The sequence below is a fragment of the Hippopotamus amphibius genome, chromosome 5, assembly GCF_030028045.1.
Source record: "Hippopotamus amphibius kiboko isolate mHipAmp2 chromosome 5, mHipAmp2.hap2, whole genome shotgun sequence".
Lineage (NCBI taxonomy): Eukaryota > Metazoa > Chordata > Mammalia > Artiodactyla > Hippopotamidae > Hippopotamus > Hippopotamus amphibius.
Window position 1 is genome coordinate 45881141 of NC_080190.1, and position 20830 is coordinate 45901970.

The 20830-nt window shown below is 37.7% G+C and overlaps 1 protein-coding gene across 4 annotated transcripts; it reads right to left on the minus strand.

Moving 5' to 3' along the window:
• Window positions 1–745: 745 nt before the first annotated feature.
• ZWINT (ZW10 interacting kinetochore protein) lies at window positions 746–19484 on the minus strand. Of its 4 annotated transcripts, none has more exons than XM_057735635.1 (8): window positions 19379–19484; window positions 18403–18493; window positions 18124–18247; window positions 17874–17965; window positions 17203–17259; window positions 16519–16661; window positions 16257–16440; window positions 746–1304 (listed from the first exon to the last, which is right to left on the minus strand). In XM_057735635.1, exons 1-8 carry the CDS (start codon window positions 19417–19419, stop codon window positions 1206–1208), a joined length of 831 nt encoding a protein of 276 aa, XP_057591618.1. In that variant the 5' UTR covers window positions 19420–19484; the 3' UTR covers window positions 746–1205. The 4 variants fall into 4 exon arrangements, with proteins under 4 accessions (XP_057591618.1, XP_057591619.1, XP_057591617.1 ...); XM_057735636.1 differs by having other exon boundaries at window positions 17799–17965; XM_057735634.1 differs by lacking the exon at window positions 746–1304 and adding an exon at window positions 12567–12870 and having other exon boundaries at window positions 17799–17965.
• Between the last annotated feature and the right edge of the window lie 1346 nt (window positions 19485–20830).

The window sequence follows — 20830 nt, forward strand, 5'->3', positions numbered from 1 at the left end:
GTTCAGGAAATTCACGTGGAGTTTTGAAAGATCATTTCATGAAGGGAAATGCAATGTTCCAAGAGACTCTGGTTGCCTTCATGAGGCTATTCTCATGTTAGATAGACTCAGGATAGCATAGGTTAAATAAGTAAAGAGAATTAGAAAGTTCAGTTTTCTCTTTGTTTTCCTAGGTATGGGCTGTTCAGCAAAAACTATCTACAAAGAAGCAAGCAACCACTCGACAAAAGCAAGCAACCACTGCTCAACAAAGTGTGAGCAACACTAGGAGTCTGGTGTTTCTTATTCAATAGCACAAGAAGAGTAACAGCAATGAGCTTCTTAGTCATGCAAGAGGGACATCATGTGTTAATACAGAATGTCTCAAGGGGCTGGAGAAATTTCAAATCAAGGGACTAAGGACTAAAGTATGAAACTTTATGAAAATCCTTGGAGGATTTGTTACACGGATGGAAATTCTTTATCCAGACTTCTGCCAAACACACATACTTCTACGAAGACAGTGATACCTGAATTTTAGATTTTCAATATTTTGATATTATGCATAATTTCACATACTTAACAATATAGGAAATATTAGACAAACTTCAATCAAGATTGAACAAAACAAGTATACTGTTCATCACAAAACTTTAATATTGTCAAACTAAGACAAACATCCAAGAAGCAAGCGTTTTTGAATTCTAAGACAGCACTAAGTGAAAACTCTTTTCCTATTACAAAATTTAAAAATGAACCAGGCTGTCACTTAGCTTCCTTACAAATAAACAGGATACTCAGGTAAAAAATAGCAAACTGTTGATAGCAATCAGTACTAAAACAAAATGAGATGAGTCTCTTGCAGCTTCCAGGTGTCATCATGATTGAAATAAATGACTCTTTAAAAAAATAACACAAAATAAATTAAATTTATAAAGAGAAAATGATGCCTAACTTCACATTTTAAAATATATGTAAATGTACATATATTCAAAAAAACACTTAAAGCTGAAGATACCTAGCTATGAAAAACAAAACACATCAAACAGATCTATAACCTAAGTTTCCAAATTGAAATTAAATATTATAACATGTCTAACAGAAAATATTATTTTATTGAAAAGCCTTTTAACAAAAATAGTTCCTTTAAATTACACCCTAGTTGTTGGGAACTAAGTTTCTAGAGATATAGAGACTGTAACACAAAGGCCAAATCATTTCATTCATTACGGGGAGAGTGATGTCAACATCAGTTGTGCAGGCTGTGGCTGGAGGGACCCATTTCTTTCCAGCAGCACCTGGATTCTGAGGAAGGACCTCTGTGACTGGGGAGGGGGAGAAAAAAGGAAAGGAAGCTGAGGGCAAGAATATGAGTGTCATGTTTCCTACTATCTGCTTCAGAACTTCAAAGGAGAACTGCCCAAAAACCTCTGGGTGTGCCCTACTTGAGGATTGCCCCCCTCTCACTGGCCCTATGGACACCCCCAAAACCCCAGGTGCTAAGTCCACACCTCCCCCAACTCTGCTGTGAATTCCTTGTGCCCCCTCCCTAGCGCATCCTCAAGAGCCAGCCTCTACAGAAGAAACCACAAACTTGAGCTATAGTGCCCCCTTCCAGAATAAAAAAGGTTTCTAATAGACACCCTGTAACAGAAAGCCTTAATTTAAGATGTCTGCTACTCCAAATGTGAAAAGAGAAATGCATATCCTCAAATACTATGAAAAATCAAGGAAAGATAGTTTTACCAAAAGAAAATAAGGGACTTCCCTGGTGGTGCAGTGGTTAAGAATCTGCCTGCCAATGCAGGGGACACGGGTTCCATCTCTGGTTTGGGAAGATCCCACATGCTGTGGAGCAGCTAAGCCTGTGCACCATAACTACTGAGCCTGCGAGCCACAGCTATTGAGCCTGGGTGCCACAACTACTGAAGCCCGGATGCCTAGAGCCTGAGCTCTGCAACCAGAGAACCCACCACAATGAGAAGCCCGTGCACTGCAACAACGAGTAGCCCCTGCTCACCACAACTAGAGAAAGCCTGCAAGCAGCAACAAAGACACAATGCAGCCAATACATACATACATAAGTAAATTTATTTAAAAAAAGAAAATGATAATTCTCCAGCAACCAAATTCAAAGGAACAGAATATTGCAACCTAACTAATAAAGAATTCTAAATAGCTGTCATGAAGAAATTCAGTGAGCTGTAAGAAACTCCAAGAAGCAATTCTATGAACTTAGGAATAAAAATAATGAATGTAAGGAGTTCTATACCAAGGAGATTGAAATTAAAGGAAAAAACACAGAAATTCTGGAACTGAAAAATTCAGTGAATGAGATAAAGAATGCAATAGAAAGCACTAGCAATGGGACAGACAAGACAAAAAAAAGAATAAGTGACTTGGAGGATAGAAATATAGAAAAAATTCATTTAGAAGAGGAGAGAGAACAGATTTTAAAAAAGTGAAGAAACTCAAATACTACTCAGTCATAAAAAAAGAACAAAATAATGCCATTTGCAGCAACATGAATGCAACCAGAGATTATCATACTAAGTGAAGTAAATTAGAAAGACAAACAACATATGATATCATTTATATGTGGAATCTAAAATATGACACAAATGAACTTATCTATGAAACATAAACAAAATCAAGGACATAGAGAATAGACTGGTGGTTACCAAGGGGGAGATGGGTGAGAGAGGGTTGGATTGGGAGTTTGGGATTAGCAGATGCAAATTCGTATATATAGAATGGATATACAACAAGGTCCTACTGTATAGTACAGGGAACTATATTCAATATCCTGTGATAAACCATAATGGATAAGAATATGAAGAATGTATATATATGTATAACTGAATCACTTTGCTGTACAGCAGTAATTAACACAATACTGTAATTCAACTATAGTTCGATAAAAAATGAATTAAAAAATAGTGAAGAAATTCTGAGACCTATAATTTTCAATAAGAAAAGCAAATATAGGAATAATTGGTGTACCAGAAGGAGAAGAGAGGGAGAAGGGAGCAGAATGTTTATTTAAAGAAAGAAAAGCTGAGAATTTTCCAACCTGGGGAAAAAAATTGGACATACGAGCCCAGGAGGGTAAGAGAGCCACCTGATTATCTCAATGCAAAAAGACCTTCTTCTCTAAGGCACATTATTAACGAAACTGTCAAAAATCAATAACAAAGAAAGAGTCTTAAAGGCAGGCAGGGAAAAAAGAAAGTAACCAAAGTAACCTCCTAAAAAACCCCCATTAGGCTATCAGCAGATTTCTCAGTAGAAACTCTACAGGCCAGAAGAGAGTAAAATGACATATTCAGTTGTTGAGAGATAAAAATTACCAGCCAAGAACGCTTTATCTGGCAGTTATCCTTCAGAGATGAAGAAGAAATAAAGGCTTTCCCTGACAAACAGAAGCTGAGAGTATTTAGTACCACTAGACCTAACTTGCAAGAAATATTGGAAGAAGTTCTTCAAGGTGAAATGAAAAGATGTTAATCAGTGACATGAAAACATATGAAAGTACGTAAAACACTGGTACCAGTGGAAAAAAGCAGTCAGAATTAGAAAACTGTAACTCTATATTAGAATAGTGTTTTAAGCAGTTAACTATACTATAAGGTTGAAGGAAAAGAATGTTAAAAATAACTATAACTGCTATAATTTGTTAACCAATTCACATCATAAAATGAGGTAAACTGGGGGAATTCCCTGGTGGTCAAGTGGTTAGAACTCAGCGCTTTCACTGTGGTGGCCTGGGGTTCAATCCTTGGTCAGGGAACTAAGATCCCACGAGCCGCATGGCATAGCCAAAAACAAAACAAAACAAAAAAAGGTGGGGTGGTAGAAATTGGGACATCAGAAACAAAGGAAAGTAAGATATAGTTAAGAATACTGTATTACATATTTTAAAGTTGCTAAGAGAATAGATCTTAAAAGTCCTCATCGTAAGAGAGAAGAAAAAGTTTTTGTAACTATGTATGGTGACAGATGTTAACTAGAATTATTATAGTGATCAATTTGCAATCTTTATGTTGTACAGCTGAAATTAATATAATGTTATATATGTTAATTCCTCAAATCCAAAACCTAATGGGGAGGAGTAAAAGGATGCAGCCTTTATAGGGGAGTGAAGATAAGTTATTTTTAGTTGAAAATGGACTGTTTTATTTATGAGATATTTTATGTAACCCTCATGGTAACTACAAATTAAACTCACAAAACATTAAAAAAGGGGATACTGAGCCTACTATGGAAAACCACCAGTTTACAAAGGTAGACAGAAACAGGAAAAAAAAATGTAGATATAAAACAACATGAAGGTAAATGATAAGATGGATTAAAAAAATAAGACCCAGCCTATATGCTGCCTACAGAGGACTCATTCAGATTTAAAGACACACATAGGACCCCATGTTCATAGTAGCACTATTTACAACAGCCAAGACATGGAAGCAACCTAAATGTCTATTGATAGATAAATGAATAAAGAAGATATGATATATTTATATATATATATATAGACATACACACACACAGAGGAATATTGCTCAGCCATTAAAAAAATGAAATAATGCCATTTGCAGCAGCATGGATGGACCTAGAGGTTAACATGAAGTGAAGTAAGTCAGACAGAGAAAGACAAATATCATATGATATCACTTACATATGAAATGTAGAAAAAATGATACAAATGAACTAATTTACAAAACAGAAACAGACTCACAGACATAGAAAACAAACTATTGATTACCAAAGGGTAAAGGGGGAAGGGATAAATTAGGAATTTGGGATTAACAGATACAGACTACTATATATAAAATAGATAAACAACAAGGACCTACTATATAGCACAGGAAACTATATTCAATAACTTGTAATAACCTATATTGGGAAAGAACCTGAAAAAGAATATATATAGTATATATATAGCACACATATATAGTATATATATATAACTGAATCACTTTGCTAAACACCTGAAATTAATACAACATTGTAAATCAACTAAATTTCAATTAAAAAAAAAAGATACGCATAAGTTCAAAGTGAAGGAACGGAAGAAGATATTCCATGCAAATTAAAAGAAAGCAGGGGTAGCCATACTTATATCAGACAAAACAGACTTCAAGCCAAAAACAGTAAGAGACAAAGATGGTCATTATATAATAATAAAGAGGGCAATTAATTAAGAAGATATAACAATTGCAAATATATACGAACCCAATATTGGATCACCTATATGTATTAAGTAAATATTAACAAATCTAAAGGGAGAAACAGACAATACAAAAATAGTAGGGGAATTTAATACCCCAGTCAGCAACGGATAGATCACACAAACAGAAAATCAAAGAAATGTTGGAATTGTACCATACTTTATAACAAATGGACTTAGCAGACATGTATAGAACATTCCATCCAGCACACATTCTCAAGTGCACACAGAACATTCTCCAGGATAGATAATATGATAGAACATAAAACACATTTTAGCAATTTTAGGAATACTGAAATCATACTAACTACCTTTTCTAATCACAATGGTATGAAGCTAGAAAACAAGAGGAAAGCTGGAAAAATCTACAAATATGTAGGAAAAAAACAGCCATTGGGTCAAAGAAGAAATCACAAATTATCTCAAAACAAATGAAAATGGAAATGTATCATACAAAATCCTATAGGATGTTGCAAAAGCAGTTCTGAGAGGAAAGTGTATAGCAATAAATGCATATATTAAGATATTGGAAACATCTCAAATAAACAACCTAACAATACACATGAAGGAAACAGAAAAAGAACAAATTAAGCCCAAAGTTAGAAGGAAGGAAATAATGATTAGAGTAGAAATAAATGAAATATAGGTCAGAAAAACAATGAAAAGAATGAATGAAACTAAAAGCTGATTTTAAAAAAGATAAACAAAATTCACAATCCATTAGCCAGACTCATAAGAAAAAAAGAGAGAAGACTCAAATAAAATCAGAAATGCAAAAGGAAACATTTCAACTGATATTATGGAAATACATAGGGTCACAAGAAATTACTATAAACAATTACATAACAACAAATTAAATTACTGAGAAGAAATGGATACATTTCTAGAAACACAAACCCACCTACTAAGACTGAATAAGGAAATAAATAGAAAATCTAAACAATAACTAGTAAACAGATTTCATCAGTAATCAAAAACCTCCTAACATAAAAAGTCCAGGACCAGATAGCTTCACTGGCAAATGCTATTAAACATTTAAAGAAGAACTAACACCAATCCTTCTCAAATTTTTCTAAAAAAAAAATGAAGAGGGAACACTTCCAAACTCCTTCTATGAGGCCAGCATTAGTCTAATACCAAAGTCAGATAAGAACACTATTAGAAAACTATAGACCAATATCCCTAATGAATACAGATGCAAAAATTCTCAACAAAATATTACCAAACTGAATTTAAGAAAACATTACGGGATTATACATCATGACCAAGTGGGATTTATCCCTGGGTTGTGAAGATGGTTCAACCTATGCAGAGCAATAAATATAATGCATCACATTAATAGAATGAAAGATAAAACCACATGATCATCACAATAGATACAGAAAAAGCTTTTGACAAAATGCAACATCATTTCATGATAAAAACCCTCAACAGATTGGGGATAGAAGGAACGTACCTCAACATAATAAAGGTCATATACAACAAACCCATAGCTAAACTATACTCAATGGAAAAAAACTGAAAACCTTTCCACAAAGATTAGAAACAGGACAAGGATATCCACTGTCTCCACTCTTACCCAATATAATACTAGAAGTCTTAGCTAGAGCAATTAGGCAAGAAAAAATAAAAATGAAAGGCATCCAAATCAAAAAGGAGGAAGTAAATTTTTGCTATTTACAGGACACAATTTTCTATACACATAATCCCAAAAAGTCAACCAAAAAACTATCAAAACTAAAGTTGCAAGCTATAAAATCAACATACAATAATCAGTTGCATTTCTACATACTAATTTGAAATATCTGAAAAAGAGATAAAACTATCCCATTCACAACAGTATCAGGAACAATAAATATCTAGCAATAGATTTAATCAAAGGAGTGAAAAAACTGGACAATGAAAACTACATGACTTTGCTGAAAGAAACTGAAGAAACAAACAAATGGGAAGACATTATGTGTTTATGAATCAGGGGAATTAATATTGTTAAAATGTCCATGTTTCCAAAGCCATCTATAAATTCAATGTAATACCCCCATCAAAATTACAAAGTGAGATCATATGATCCAATTAAAAGATAAATATTTTCTCAAATTTAATTAGCTATGCATATTGTTATAAAAGCAAAAATCAAAAAGAAAAAAAATTCCAATGGTATACTTCACTGAAATAGAAAAAACAATTTTAAAATTTATACAGAACCATAAAGGACTCTAAATTGCCAAAGTAATCCTGAGGAAGAAGAAAAAACGGGAAGCATTACAGTTCCTGCTTTCATACTATAAAGCTACAGTAACTAAAAACAGCAGGCACTGGTATAAAAATATACACACAGATCAATGAAACAGAATAGAAAGCCCAGAATTAAGCACCAACATATAAGGTCAACTAATATTTGACAAGGGAACCCAGAATATCTAATGGGAAAAAGATAATCTCTTAAACAAATGGTGCTGGGAAAACTAGATAAACACATGCAGAACAATGAAACTGGACCTCTACCTTACAGTACTCAAAAATTAATTCAAAACCTAGAAGAAAATGTATGGAAGAAGCTCCTCAATATTGGACTTGGCAATGATTTTTTGGATATGTCACCAAAGCACAAACAACAAAAGTAAAAGTCAACAAATGGGACATGAAACTTAAAAGCTTCTATACTAGAAAGGAAACAACAAAATGAAAAGGCAAACTTTACAGGATGGGGGAAAATTTTGGCAACCATATATCTGATAATGAGTTAATATCCAAAAGATATTAAAAAAAAACAAAACATACAACTCAATTGAAAAAACAAAACAAAATAAAACCCAACGTGTTTAAAAAATGGGCAGAGGAATTAAATAGGTATTTCTCCAAAGATGGCCAACAGGTACACAAAAAGATGCTCAACATCACCAATGACCAGGGAAATGCAAATTAAAACAATGAGATAACATCTCACAATTGTTAGAATGGTTATAATCAAAAAGACAAGAGATAACAGGTGTTGGTGAGGATGTGGAGAAAAGGGAATCCTTGTACATTCTTGGTGGGAACATAAATTGGTATAGCCAATATGTAAAACAATATGAAGATTCCTCAAAAAATTAAAAATAGATCTACCATATGATCCAGCAATTTCACTTCTGGGTATATACCTATAGGAAATGAAAACAGGATATTGGAAGAGATATATGCATTCCCATATTTACTGAAGCATTATTCACAACAGTCAAGCTATGGAAACAATCTAAGCGCCCATCAATGGATGAATAAAGAAGATGTGGTGTATATCTATATCTATCTACCTATCTATCTATCTATCTATCTATCTATCTATCATCTATCTACACACACAATGCAGTATTATTCAGCTATGAGAAAGAAGGACACCCTGCCATTTGCAACAATATGGATGGACCTTGAGGGCATTATGTGAAGCAGTGTAACTCAGAGAAAGCCAAATACTGTACAATATCACTCATATGTAGATTCTAAAAAGCTGAACTGGTTAAAAAAAAAAAAAAAAGTAAAATGGTGGTTTTTCAGGGAATGCGGGGTAGGGAATTAGTTTATACCTTGTTTAAGGGTATAAACTTGCAACAAGTAGTAAACAAGCCCTAGAGAGTTAATGCACAATATAGTAAATGTAGACAACAATACTGTATTATAATCATCAAATTTGCTAAGAGACTAGAACTTAATTATTCTAACCACTAAAAATAAATAATCATGTAACATGACAGAAATACAAATTATTGCTACGACAATCACATTACAATGCATAAACCTATCAAATCAACATGTACATCTTAAATTTACACAATGTTACATGTGAAATATATTTTAATAAAAGAAATAGAATAGTACCTGGCACATAGGTACTCAGAAATGTTTGCTGAGTGGACACTGAATGAATATTAATAGAAGAAATTATTAGGGAGTTAGTACAATTCTGAAACTGTTTGTAGTTAACAACTTACTGTCAAAATATAAAACAGCACACCTTGTAATATGTGACTATGATTACGTATGCGCACACACAAACAGAATTTTAGAAAAATAACAAGGCAAGACATTTGCAAGAAACTGTGAGCCTTATAAATAAATCCTCACTACCATCTGCCAGACTGTGCTACCTGTTTGAGCTAGACAATGTGATTGCTAAATTACAGGTACCATGACAAATCAGAACACTGTTGTGCAATATCATCCCTTCCCTCCCCCCAAAATTCTCTCATTATTTAGTTATAAAACAAAGTTTTGCCTTGAGGCACATGAAATTCCAGTTTTAGTTTTTCTCCTATGCAAGAGATATACAATATATAATGATCATTAGAATTAACTGAATATTTACTAGCCCTTTTTTGTTGTAATAAAATTTTTTTTTCAATAACCACTTCTACTTCTTGAGATCACCACCACCACCAGCAGCAGCACCACCACACACCAAGAAAGTTAAAGTCAGCAACTGAATTCATTCCTGAATATACCTGAGATACAGAGGTAGATAGGAGTGGAAGAGTATAACAGAAAATCTCCTATGATACCAAACTTTTTTCTAACAAAAAAGAATAAGAACAGCCTGTTGTAAGTGCCAAGGGTGACACAGGCACCTAATGGAAAGCTTCTCTTATCTTTACATTCCAGTAATCTCTGAATCTTGTTCAACATAATCGTTAAAATTAAAGTTATTATGGTAGTCATAGGGTGCTGTTTAAAAATCATACTCATTTTCTAATTGATGTGAAGTAGGTCACTATTCTTTAATATTAACACTGTATATTAAAGCTTAGTTTTTTCCCTTCCTATTTTCAGTTGTTAATCCCTAAAACCTTGATAAGTAGAATATTACTCATGCCCAATGTGTGATTTTCCATTGCTGAAAATGTTTTCCGATGTTCTCAAAAAGTCATGAGCCTTCAGTGACTAATATACCAAAAAGCACTGAGCTCTGGGATGGGTGGTTCATTAGTTTCTAGTTGGTGTGTACTTGTTTGGATTGACAACTGTCATCATCTGGGAATACTAGTATCACTGAACTCCTTTAGTGAGTATTTTAGTTGGTATAATATACAGCTACTAATAATTATGATCATTTTATTATACTTATTTTTAAGTATCAACATTCTAAAATAGATGTTCCATTCTGCTGCCACTCCAGTGTTGCTTTAATATGATATCTAATTGCCTAAATGGATTTCAGCTCTTTAGTTGCTGTCATTAGAGCAAGTCCTGATAATAAGCAGTGGTTAGGGAGATATGTTTACCTCAGGAGGAGGATGAAAGCATTTGTACTGCTTTCTAAATGTGCATTCTGCCCTAAATTAATAAATGTACTCACCAATGGTGTGACTTCCTGAGAGTTCTATTGCAATAGATTAAAATGTACTTGAAATTTTTTTACCCAAGTAGGAAAGAAAATTTTGATAGTTTTCCTTGGTGTCTAGGTGAAGGCTTTGACGTCCTACAGCCAGCAGGATAAAGGTAAAAGGCTCTCATAAACTCACTACTCCCATTTCCTTCCTTGTAGCCTATGTCTCATGCACTGCTTGGCCATTTGCATTCCTGAAATTGCCAGTTTCTCATTTCCTATACTTTACTTGCTTAGTGTGCATGATTATCCTTGGTGCTGCCAAAACATTTCAATTCTTAGTCCTTAAACAACAACAAACATAATTTTTTGTTAGAATTAGATTTTTCCTTCCTTTCTCTAAATTTAAACTCAGATTGTTTTGTTTTGTTTTTAAATTCTCAGAACTTACATTCAGGACATAGCTGACATTCAACAAATGATAAAATTTGCCTCTGCATAATTTCATTTATTTGAATTTGAGCTCAAGAGGCAACTCTATGGGAAATCTTCCCTGAAAATGATCCAATGAACATTCACTAAGTACTTTTAAAATGTGAAGGTATTGATAAATGTTCATTTGTGGATGCAAAGATACATATGTTCCTGTAGAGAGGAATTACAGAGAGCAAATGGTTAATGACAGGATCTATATCTGAAAAAAGGGATCAAATATCCATCATGGAGTCAATCTCACTTCCTCCAACTAACCTACATTATCCCTGCCAATTTTATATGTGTATGTATGTACATAAACACACACACATTATATATTTTATGACTAAATTCCTCAACTAAATTTACCATTTCTTTCCTTTTCCCCTTCTTTCTCGTGTTGAAAATGACACACTGGAAAAAAGTTAGGCATTTTGGTCATCATTAAGAATACAGATTTCAACCAAGAAACCAGCATATCTTGCCCCAAACTCTATTGCCTTATCATATCTTCATTTGGAGTAACCAGATGAAACAACCAGAGATAATGCTGAACTTCAGTACATAAATTATTTCAAATTCCTTTTTTATTTCTAGAATATCTAGTCAGGTTAATCCAAGCCTTACATATATTGAGACTGTGGACAGGCCCCTGTCCCTAAAGAGAAGTATTTTCCCTCAAAGACACATGTAAAGGATAACTTCTTGTCTACTAAGTTAAATAAACAGGAAGAAAATTTAATACATCTAGTATTTTTATTAATAAAATTGCTGTTTATGATTGGTTACTAAGATCAGATCTAAAGTTTTTCAATATAATTTCATAACATGGAAACTGTATAGGATATTTTAAACAAACTTTCATTCTTTCATAAAATAAACTTTATTTTGATTAATCCAACTCACGTTTGTTTTTCCTATCATTATTTATAGTACATAAAAAATTTGTGCACTAAATTATATATTTTATGGTTTCTTTTATATTTATTTGTGATAATCTTTTATTTCCAATAGTTCTGTCACCTTCTGAAAGCATACGTCTAGATTTTCCCCTTCTTTTTCTATCTCAAAACACAATTTTAGGTACACAGTAATCAACTCATTTAAATAATTATCACATGTACATTCACTATAAAATACATGATGAAATGAATTATGCATATTTTGCACAGGGGTGCTTTCTAAAGTTCATTTGACAACTTAAAATTTAGAAATATATTTGAATATGGTATCTAAAATCTAATTTTTGTATACTGCAGAGCTCCATGAAGATTAACAAGTTTTTTTATAACTATGTCAACAGTTACAAAACTTCAATTTAACAACAATAAAATAATTTACAAACCCCGCATGACAGTTTAAAAAGGCCTCAAGATGTTGATTCTTGAGACTCTAGTTTTCGGACTTAATGCTTGGTTTATTCAGGGTTTCAAGAGCAAAACGTATCGAAACTCACTAAATTTCTCAGAGCCCAATGTTCAAAGTATCAAAAGTGTCATTTAAATACTGTGCTGGGAATAATAATGAAACTAGTTGATTTAATTTCACAGTTTATTTTTTAAAACTTACACATATTTGGCCCAAAGAGGAAACATAAAAACTGTAATATAAGAAGTTGCATAATTCTATAAGACAGGTTGGGGTTTATTAAAAACAGAAAGATTCTAAAATAGGGAGATAGTTTTCTTTTCCTGACAGGGTAGAAGATCTGAAGTGAGCTTAGTTTTACAAATTTCAAAATTTTAAAGACAGAATGAGAGAGATTAGCTTTGTTGAAACTATCCAGATGTTTATAAGAGAAATAAATCCACTATCACTTGGAGACTTGAACATACCCCTCTCAGAAGATGATATGCAGAAAATAAAAAATTAAGTATATAGAAGATATAACCTGAAAAACATAACAAGCAGAATCTAAAAAACATATAGAAAACATTAGACATGACAGTGCTAAAAGAGACATTCTTTTAAAATAAACATGAGACATTAAAAAAAAATAAGATGACATTCAAGGTTACCATTCCTTCCCTCATTAAATTTCAAAGTTTTTATTACAGAGATGACATTTTCTGACCAAATTAGAATAAACTAAGAAAGATTATTCTCTCATATAGAGTAAAAAATTTCAAAATTGTTTTTCTAAGAAACTCATGGATCAAATAATTTTAATAGAAAATTTTATGAATTGAATGACTGAAAATACCAATAGGAAGCCAGAAGAAATTTATAGCTTTAAATATTTATGTGAGAAAACAAAGATCCAAATACACAAGTTTATTATCTGATAAAAATAAAGTTTACCAAAAAAATACATATTCTCCACCTAAAAACGGAAGGTAGAAAATTAGCAAGATATTACTACAATGAACCAGAACAAAACATACAATGGCGAATCACAAAAGCCAAACTTTCAGTATTCAAATATTTGAAAATGAATGAAAATCTGAAAGGGTGGATCAAGGAAAAAAAATTGGTAAAGCATAAGAAAAGTATCAGGAATATAACATTAGGCCATCCCAAAACAGGCTGCAGATTTAGATTAAAAAGATTATGACAACTTTATACCAACTTAAAAAATTTAAAAATGAAAAATTCCTAGAAAAAACTGACAATACCTAGAAAATATGAAACTGAAACTAGAAAAAAAAAACAAAATAATGTTTAACCATAAAAGAAATTATCTTTAAAAAGGAAAACATTATTCTTACAGAGAACAGAAGAAGAAAGTTTTTCTATTGGTTTAATAGAGTAAGCTTAATCTTCACTTTAAGTTATCAAGGAGAAGACTCCCCCTGGTCAAGACGGAGTAAGTTTCTTGACCGTGCTGATTCATTGCCTATTCCCTCCCGCCCCTACACCATACTGGTGTGTGTCTTTCCCTTCAATAGAAAAGAGGAAGAGAAAAAGCTCTGGCAGGCAGCAGGGCCTTTACAGCAGCCTCTGTCGACTCATAGATCTCCATGTCTTTGTGTAAGCGATCACAATTTCCCAGGGATAGTTTCCCTTCTTGCACACATCTAGTTTGTGCAAGTATCAATGAACAAGGATAGTCTTTAGGGGAGCCTAACAAGGGATGAGAACAGCTGAAAGCTGAAGTCCAGCTTCTATCTGAAAGCTAGTCCGAAGCCACATGGGCAATTCAAGGGCTTTGAACAGATAATCAAGTCTCCTCTCCTCTTGATGATGCACTGCATACTCCTTGAGAGAAATCTGGTTCCCAGAAGTCTGCAGACCTCCACGTTTGATTACTGTACATATTCCCAATCTCATTCCCCTGCCCCTGACTTGGAGTTATCTGACAGCCATGTGTGCAAAGATAGGAAAACTCTACATCATCCCAACTCACATCCCAGTGTCACTTAGTAGACACTCCTTTCCTGGGGTGGAGATATACATGTATTCTTGCTCTCTCCTTTGTGCTGCAGACATTTTGGTGAATGTGAGACTAGAAGGAAACTGGACTGTAGGGCTAAGGGAGCCCACCCAGTAGGAGGCAGGGAAAAATGGGATTGGATATGTGGGTTACTAGAAGGCTACAGCAGGGACCATGTGGGAGGGAGGGGGATGAGTAGATTGAGGAAGCCACTCTATGGGTATTTGTGTGCTCCCTGGTGGAGTATCCTCAATCCTCTCTGAGCCCAAAGACCTCTGATATCTATCCTATTTCATACATTTAAAAGGACAATTTGAGAGAAAACTAGGGACACCTCAGAAAAGCAGAGCAAGCCATCGGAATTCACAAGGATCTCAGTCTCCACCTGAGAGAAGGCACCTCAGTCAGAGAAAGAACAGGGAACCCTGACTCTTGAAACTTTCTCTCACCAAAAACAAAAGACCCCATTGTCTTTCTCATGGAGATGTTTGGGTCTTTCTCTTACGTGAAGATCATTTTCTCATATAGAAAATGAGTTTTCTACTCTCTGAGAACTGTTATTTTTCTCTCTCTCTTAAGTAGCAGTTCCCACACTCCCAATCAGGAATGCAATCTCTTTGTCAAACACAGTAATGCCCCCAACTGTCCACACATCCAGCAACAGACACACAGAAGAATGGAGACTGAAAGCAACAAAGACACAGAAACACACATACACAAACACAAATAGAAATACTAACTCACACAGACACAGGCCAATATAGACAGACGGGGGGCTCCATCCTCTCTCACTATTGCTCTTCATTACTCTGTTTTAGTTTGCTACCCTGTTTTAACACACCCTAAAATCATCCTATTGACCTTTTTTTTTAAAGACTTTTTTTTTGGGAAGTGGACCATTTTGAAAGTTTTTAATTGAATTTGGTACAATATTGCTTCTGTTTTGTTTTGGTTTTTTGGCCACAAGGCATATAGGATCTTAGCTTCCTGACCAGGGATCAAACCCACACCCCGTGCATTGGAAGGCGAAGTCTTAACCATTGGACCATGAGGGAAGTTCCCTACTGACCTTTTCACTTATTCATTCTCATTATGCACCACGTGGCTAGGGACTGGTCAGATAAGCCCACTGCTGTAGCTCTAGCTCAGAGCAGGGGGCCTGGCACAAATCAGGGATTCAGTAAATATTTGGATCAGTAAAGTTATCTTTCCACATCTAACCACCCACTTAAACCACCACCTTCTCTCTGCATGTTTGTAACATATTCATTTGAGCAAGCAACCCCTGATGCCCCAGGCCAGGACTCCTTCCCCATCTACACACTCTCTATTCACACGGTCCCAGCAACTATCATGTTGTTGGCCTCTGAGTGTGGTTCTTCCCACCAACATATGAAGACAAGAAGACAAACAGACAGATGAGAGAGCTCCAGGGTTTTTAATAAACAGAATCCAGAGTCTGCCAGGGCATGGTATGTAGCCAAATATCAGGCTATACTTAAGGAATTTAAGTCCATCGGGTGAGGCCAGGGCTAGGAAGAGGAAGGCAGAGATTAGCCCAGGGTAGGCTAGGCATGGGGATAATGTACTAAACTTCAACAATAAGGTAAACTCCTTGCTCCTTCTCATATCCCATCCCCTCCAAGAACAGTGGAGCTCAGAAACAGAGCAGGTAGACCAGAGACCCTCCCTCCTGCAATTCATGAACATCATGGCCTGAGCTGGAGTCTGACCTGCTCTAGGATCATTTCCCATGTTGCTGTCCCGCAGGAAGCCATGGTAAGCCTGCATCTCCAGCAGGCTGTGGGTTGTCAGCCTTGGGGAGACAAGGTATGGGCAGTGGGTAAGGTCTATCTCCCAGCTTTTCTTTCTGCCTCCCTGCCCAACTGTTACATCTCTTTCACCTTGGAGGACACACCCTCATCTCTCCTCATGGTGTCCTGAGTGTTCTGCTCCTGGGGCTGGGTCAGCTGCTGGGGCTTATCCTTAGGAAGATTCAGCTCTTGTGGCATCTCTGCATCTGCCTCAGCCTCATGTAATAGCAGCTTACCCTGGAGGGTATACAGCAGCTGGAGGAAGGTCTGGTGCCTGGAAGGAAGAGCTGCGTGTGAAGAAAGGGAACCTCAGCTGGACCACCCTGGTCTGTAGCCCATGCTCCAGCCTCACCTCTGCAGCTTGTCCTGCTCTTGCCCTGCCTGCTGCTTCAGGGTTCCAAGTTCCTGATACAGCCGTTCAAGCTCCTGCCGAGTTCCTCTCTGACGCTCCTTTACCTCTGAAGAAACCTCTGACAGATGCTGCAGATGCTTCTCCTACCAGGAGTGAGAATGCAGACATGCTTCCTCAGATGTTGAGGTCTTAGAGCCATTTCCCCAACCCCTCCAGCCTAGACCTAGCTGGAGGTTCAGAGACACAGATGGAAAGAGGGACCCTACTCACTTTAGGCAGGACCAGGGGCCTAGAAAAAAGGAATGGTCAGAATGAGTTGTTCCAAGGTGAGGTATTCTGAAGGGAAGAGGCACAAAGATGACAATATTTAGTTTGTTATGTGACAGGCACTATTTTAAGCACTAGCTGTACCAATTATGTAATCATCATAACAACTCTATAAGGTAGATGCTATTATTTTCTTCATTTCACAGATGAAGAAACAGAAGCAGAGAAAGTCAGACGACTGCCCAAGATCATGCAGTGGTAAGTGGTGATGCTAGGATTCAAGTCCATGTTGGTATCCATACTATAATGCCTCACAGGAAGAAATGGGATGAAGGTTTTCTAGGTCTTCTAGGAGGACTTGGCCCATGCAATAACATGGTGGTGGGAAGAGATATTTTCCTAGGGAAATGGACCTACCTGTTGCAGCTGCCACTGCCTCTGAGCTATTCTGAGTTTTTCCATAGCCACTTGCTTCTGCAGGTAAGCAAAGGAGGGGAACAAGAAGATGAGGAGTACATTGTTATGGTTGGATTTTATTTATTTTTTTACAGTAGGTCCTTGTTGGTTATCTATTTTAAATATAGCAGTGTGTACACATCAATTCCAAACTCCCAATCTATCCCTCCCCGCCAACCCTTCTCCATAAGTTCGTTCTCTAAGTCTGTGAATCTGTTTCTGTTTTGTAAATAAGTTCATTTGTATCATTTTGTTTTTTTTGATTCCCCATATAAGCCATATCATACGATATTTGTCTTTGCCTGACTTACTTCACTTAGTATGATAATCTCCAGGTCCATCCATGTTGCTGCAAATGGCATTAATCCATTATTTTTAATGGCTGAGTAATATTGAAAGATGAATGGATAAAGATGATGTGGTACATATATATACAATGGAATATTACTCAGCCATATGGTTGGACTTTAAAAGACAGCCAGTGGGTCCAACCCAGCATGTTTACCCTTTTCCTCCTCCTCTCTGCTTGCCCCTCCCTCCCCTCATCCTTGGTTCACCTTGGCCTGGAGTTGTTCAAGGGCCTCCTGGAGCTGTGCCTGTTTCCTTTGGGCCTCCTCCACCTTGGTCAGTACCTGGGTCAGGGAACTTGTGATGGCTTCCACATGCTCTTGGTAGGTGGCCTTCAGCTCTTTCCATTGCTCTTTGGCTTCAACTGCCTTCTGCCCTGAGAAGAGCCACCAAGAATGAGGGCATAAGTAAGGTTGGCCCATCTGCCTGCAACACTGGGGCTTCAGACTTCCCATCAGCCAAACAGCTGACCTGACTGACGTCCCCTTTCCTCCCTCACTTAGGGCAGCCCACTCCAACCCCCTGGCCACTCACGGCTCGTGTCTTCAGAAGCCAAGGGGTTCAAGTCCTGGGCTGTGCCCTCCTGAACCAAGAAATTCTGTAGGAAGTCTACTACTTGAAGCTGGCTGCAGAGGAGCTTGTCCTTCTTCCGGGAGTCCTGTTCAGAGGCAGGGAACATTCTTACCTCCTTGTACTATTGGCCAACAAGGTTACCTTCCAGTCTGCTCACCATTAATGCTGCCCAGTATCTCAACAGGACGACCCAGGAGCAGTCCCTGGCTTGTGAAAAGTTAGTTCCCATCTTGCACATACCATCACAAACTCAGCCAGGATCTGGGCAGGCAGTTCCGCCTCCTCCTGCAGACCTACAGGCTCCAGGATGTCTGCCACCTTGGCCAGGGCCCTGAAGGGACAAGAAAACAGGAAAAACTGCAGACTCCTGGGGTGCTAGTTCTAGTGAATTTGTGTGCACGTGCACATATGTGATTATGTGTATTAATGCTGAGTCTTGTCCTGGCTAGTATCTACACGCAGGCTTGAAGGGCCATCTGGGACCAGGAATGATGTGTGTATGTAAGACACCCGGAGGTAATAAGTGCTGTGAGAAAAAAATAAGCAAAGCAAGGGAAACAGGAGTGTGGGGAAGGAGCTGTGACTTTAAATAGGGAATGTCTCACTGAATAAAAACCGTATGAGTTTCTGATATCAGTCAGGGAAATATACAGGGAATGGGGAAGACCCACCCCGCGCAAAGAACACAAGCCTGGGGGCAGGGTCTCACAATACCTGAGGAGGAGCTAAGGACGGGGGCTGGGTCTCTGGGTCTAGGCTCTCTAGAGTTCTCCCTTGTTAGAGGCTGGAGCAGTCCGTTAGCAGGCGGGGATGGGGATAAAATAACCCCACCGGGAGAGTGTGTGTTGGACAGGGGTGAAAGAAATTGAATGGCCCGCCCAGGATGTCTCCCAAGGGGTGGAAAGTCTCCTGTTAGGATGGTCGATCTGCGAAGAGATATGGAGGGTTGACAGGGATGGAACAGTCCCCTTTCCGGACACACCTCTGGGGCGTGTGCGTCCGTGGTGGCGGGCGGAGAGTCCCTCATAGGCCTTACTCCTGGGGAGAGGCTAGAGTCATCTCAGGAACCTAAGACTGGGGGGCGGGGGTCAGGATCACTTCACGGCGGAGTCGAACCCCAACAGCTGTAAGGGGTCGAGGGGAATTACTGATTTTACTTGGGGGCGCGCAAGGTCCGCCCCAGGCCCCCGGCTGCCACCAGGAGGGAAACACTTACTCTCGGGCTGTAGCCTCCACCTTAGTCTCCGCAGTCTCCATCCGTCCCCAGGCTGCGTTTCAGCTCTACCTTCTGTCCACTTTGAATCCACCGCGGACCGTGCGCCGGGACAGGCGATTGGATATCCGGTCAGTGGGCGGGAATCAAGGACCATCGAGCGCTCTCATTGGTAGACGCAGATTGGCGCGTTGGAGCGCGCTGCTGTTTGGCGCAGGCGCAGTTGTTGCCGAGCCGTGCCGGCGCACTGAAGTTCTACGCCTGCGCAGTAACCCTTAGGCTGCGCTGAGGCGCGGAGGTGTGGCTCGAGCTCGCTCCGCGGCGCGCGGCCGAGTTCTCTTCAGCCTAAACGAAAGAGAAAGAACCTTGCTTTGTTTGGCTTTCAGGGGCAGCTCTAAGCATTACTTTTATTAAAAAAAAAAGAAAAAAGAAAAAAAAAAGAATTCTACTGCTGTTGAACTCCGGGTCTGTCTTCCAAGAAACTTGGCATCAGTGACGAGTAACAATGATCCTGGAGACTGAAGGAACAAATGATATCAGCTCAAAATGCTTACTGCCATTAAAAGATTTTCCAGGATGCGGTGGAGGGACAGAAATCCTAAGCAGAGCCCAGCAAATTTCCTGCATTGACAGGATGGAGCTGAAAGTTTGGGGGAGGCCAAGGCAGGTAATGTTCTCTTCACAGTATAGCAGAAAGGAGAGGTTTGCTCAGAGAGAGAACTCCGAGTTCTGTAGAGTTTTCTCCAGTATTCTGCGGAGTTCTGAGCATCTTGTGTCTGAGGAAACTACCCTGCAGGAGTTTTAAGGATTCCCAGAGTTCGGTTAGGGTCAGAAATAGTAACTCGTTGCACCAGTCAGGCTGGAAAACTTCATAATCCTTGGGGCATTGGTTAGAGTACACAGACAGGTTTTCCCTTAGTAAGGGCGTTAGGCCTAGACTCCTCACTCCTCTTAGTGCCACCTAACCAATCTTATTAGCGAGGTCCAAGTGGATCAAATGGTTAGCAAATCATTTAGGTATGTGACAGACCAAAGTTCAATAATATTTATAGAAATACAAAAATGTCCAGCAGCCAATAACGTACAGGTCATAATGTCTGGCCTCCAATTAAAAACTACCAAGCTTGCAAAAAAGCAGGAAAAGAAAACCCATGTGTAGGAGAAAAATCAATCACTGATCAGAATGGGAATAGCTGTTAGAATCAATAGACAAGGATATTAAAACAGTTATGTTCAAAAAGATAAGCAGAGGTGTAATCGAAAAGATAAAGAGGTAAAGATGTGGAAAAAGTGGACTGCTCATGTTACTGGTAGGTGTGTAAAATGGTGCATTCGCTTTGGGAAAACAGTTTGGCAGTTCTTTAAAATGTTAAGCATGTAGTGACCATATGAACCACAATTCTGCTCCTAGGTGTATATCCAAGAGAAATGAAAACATGCTCATAAAAACTTGTA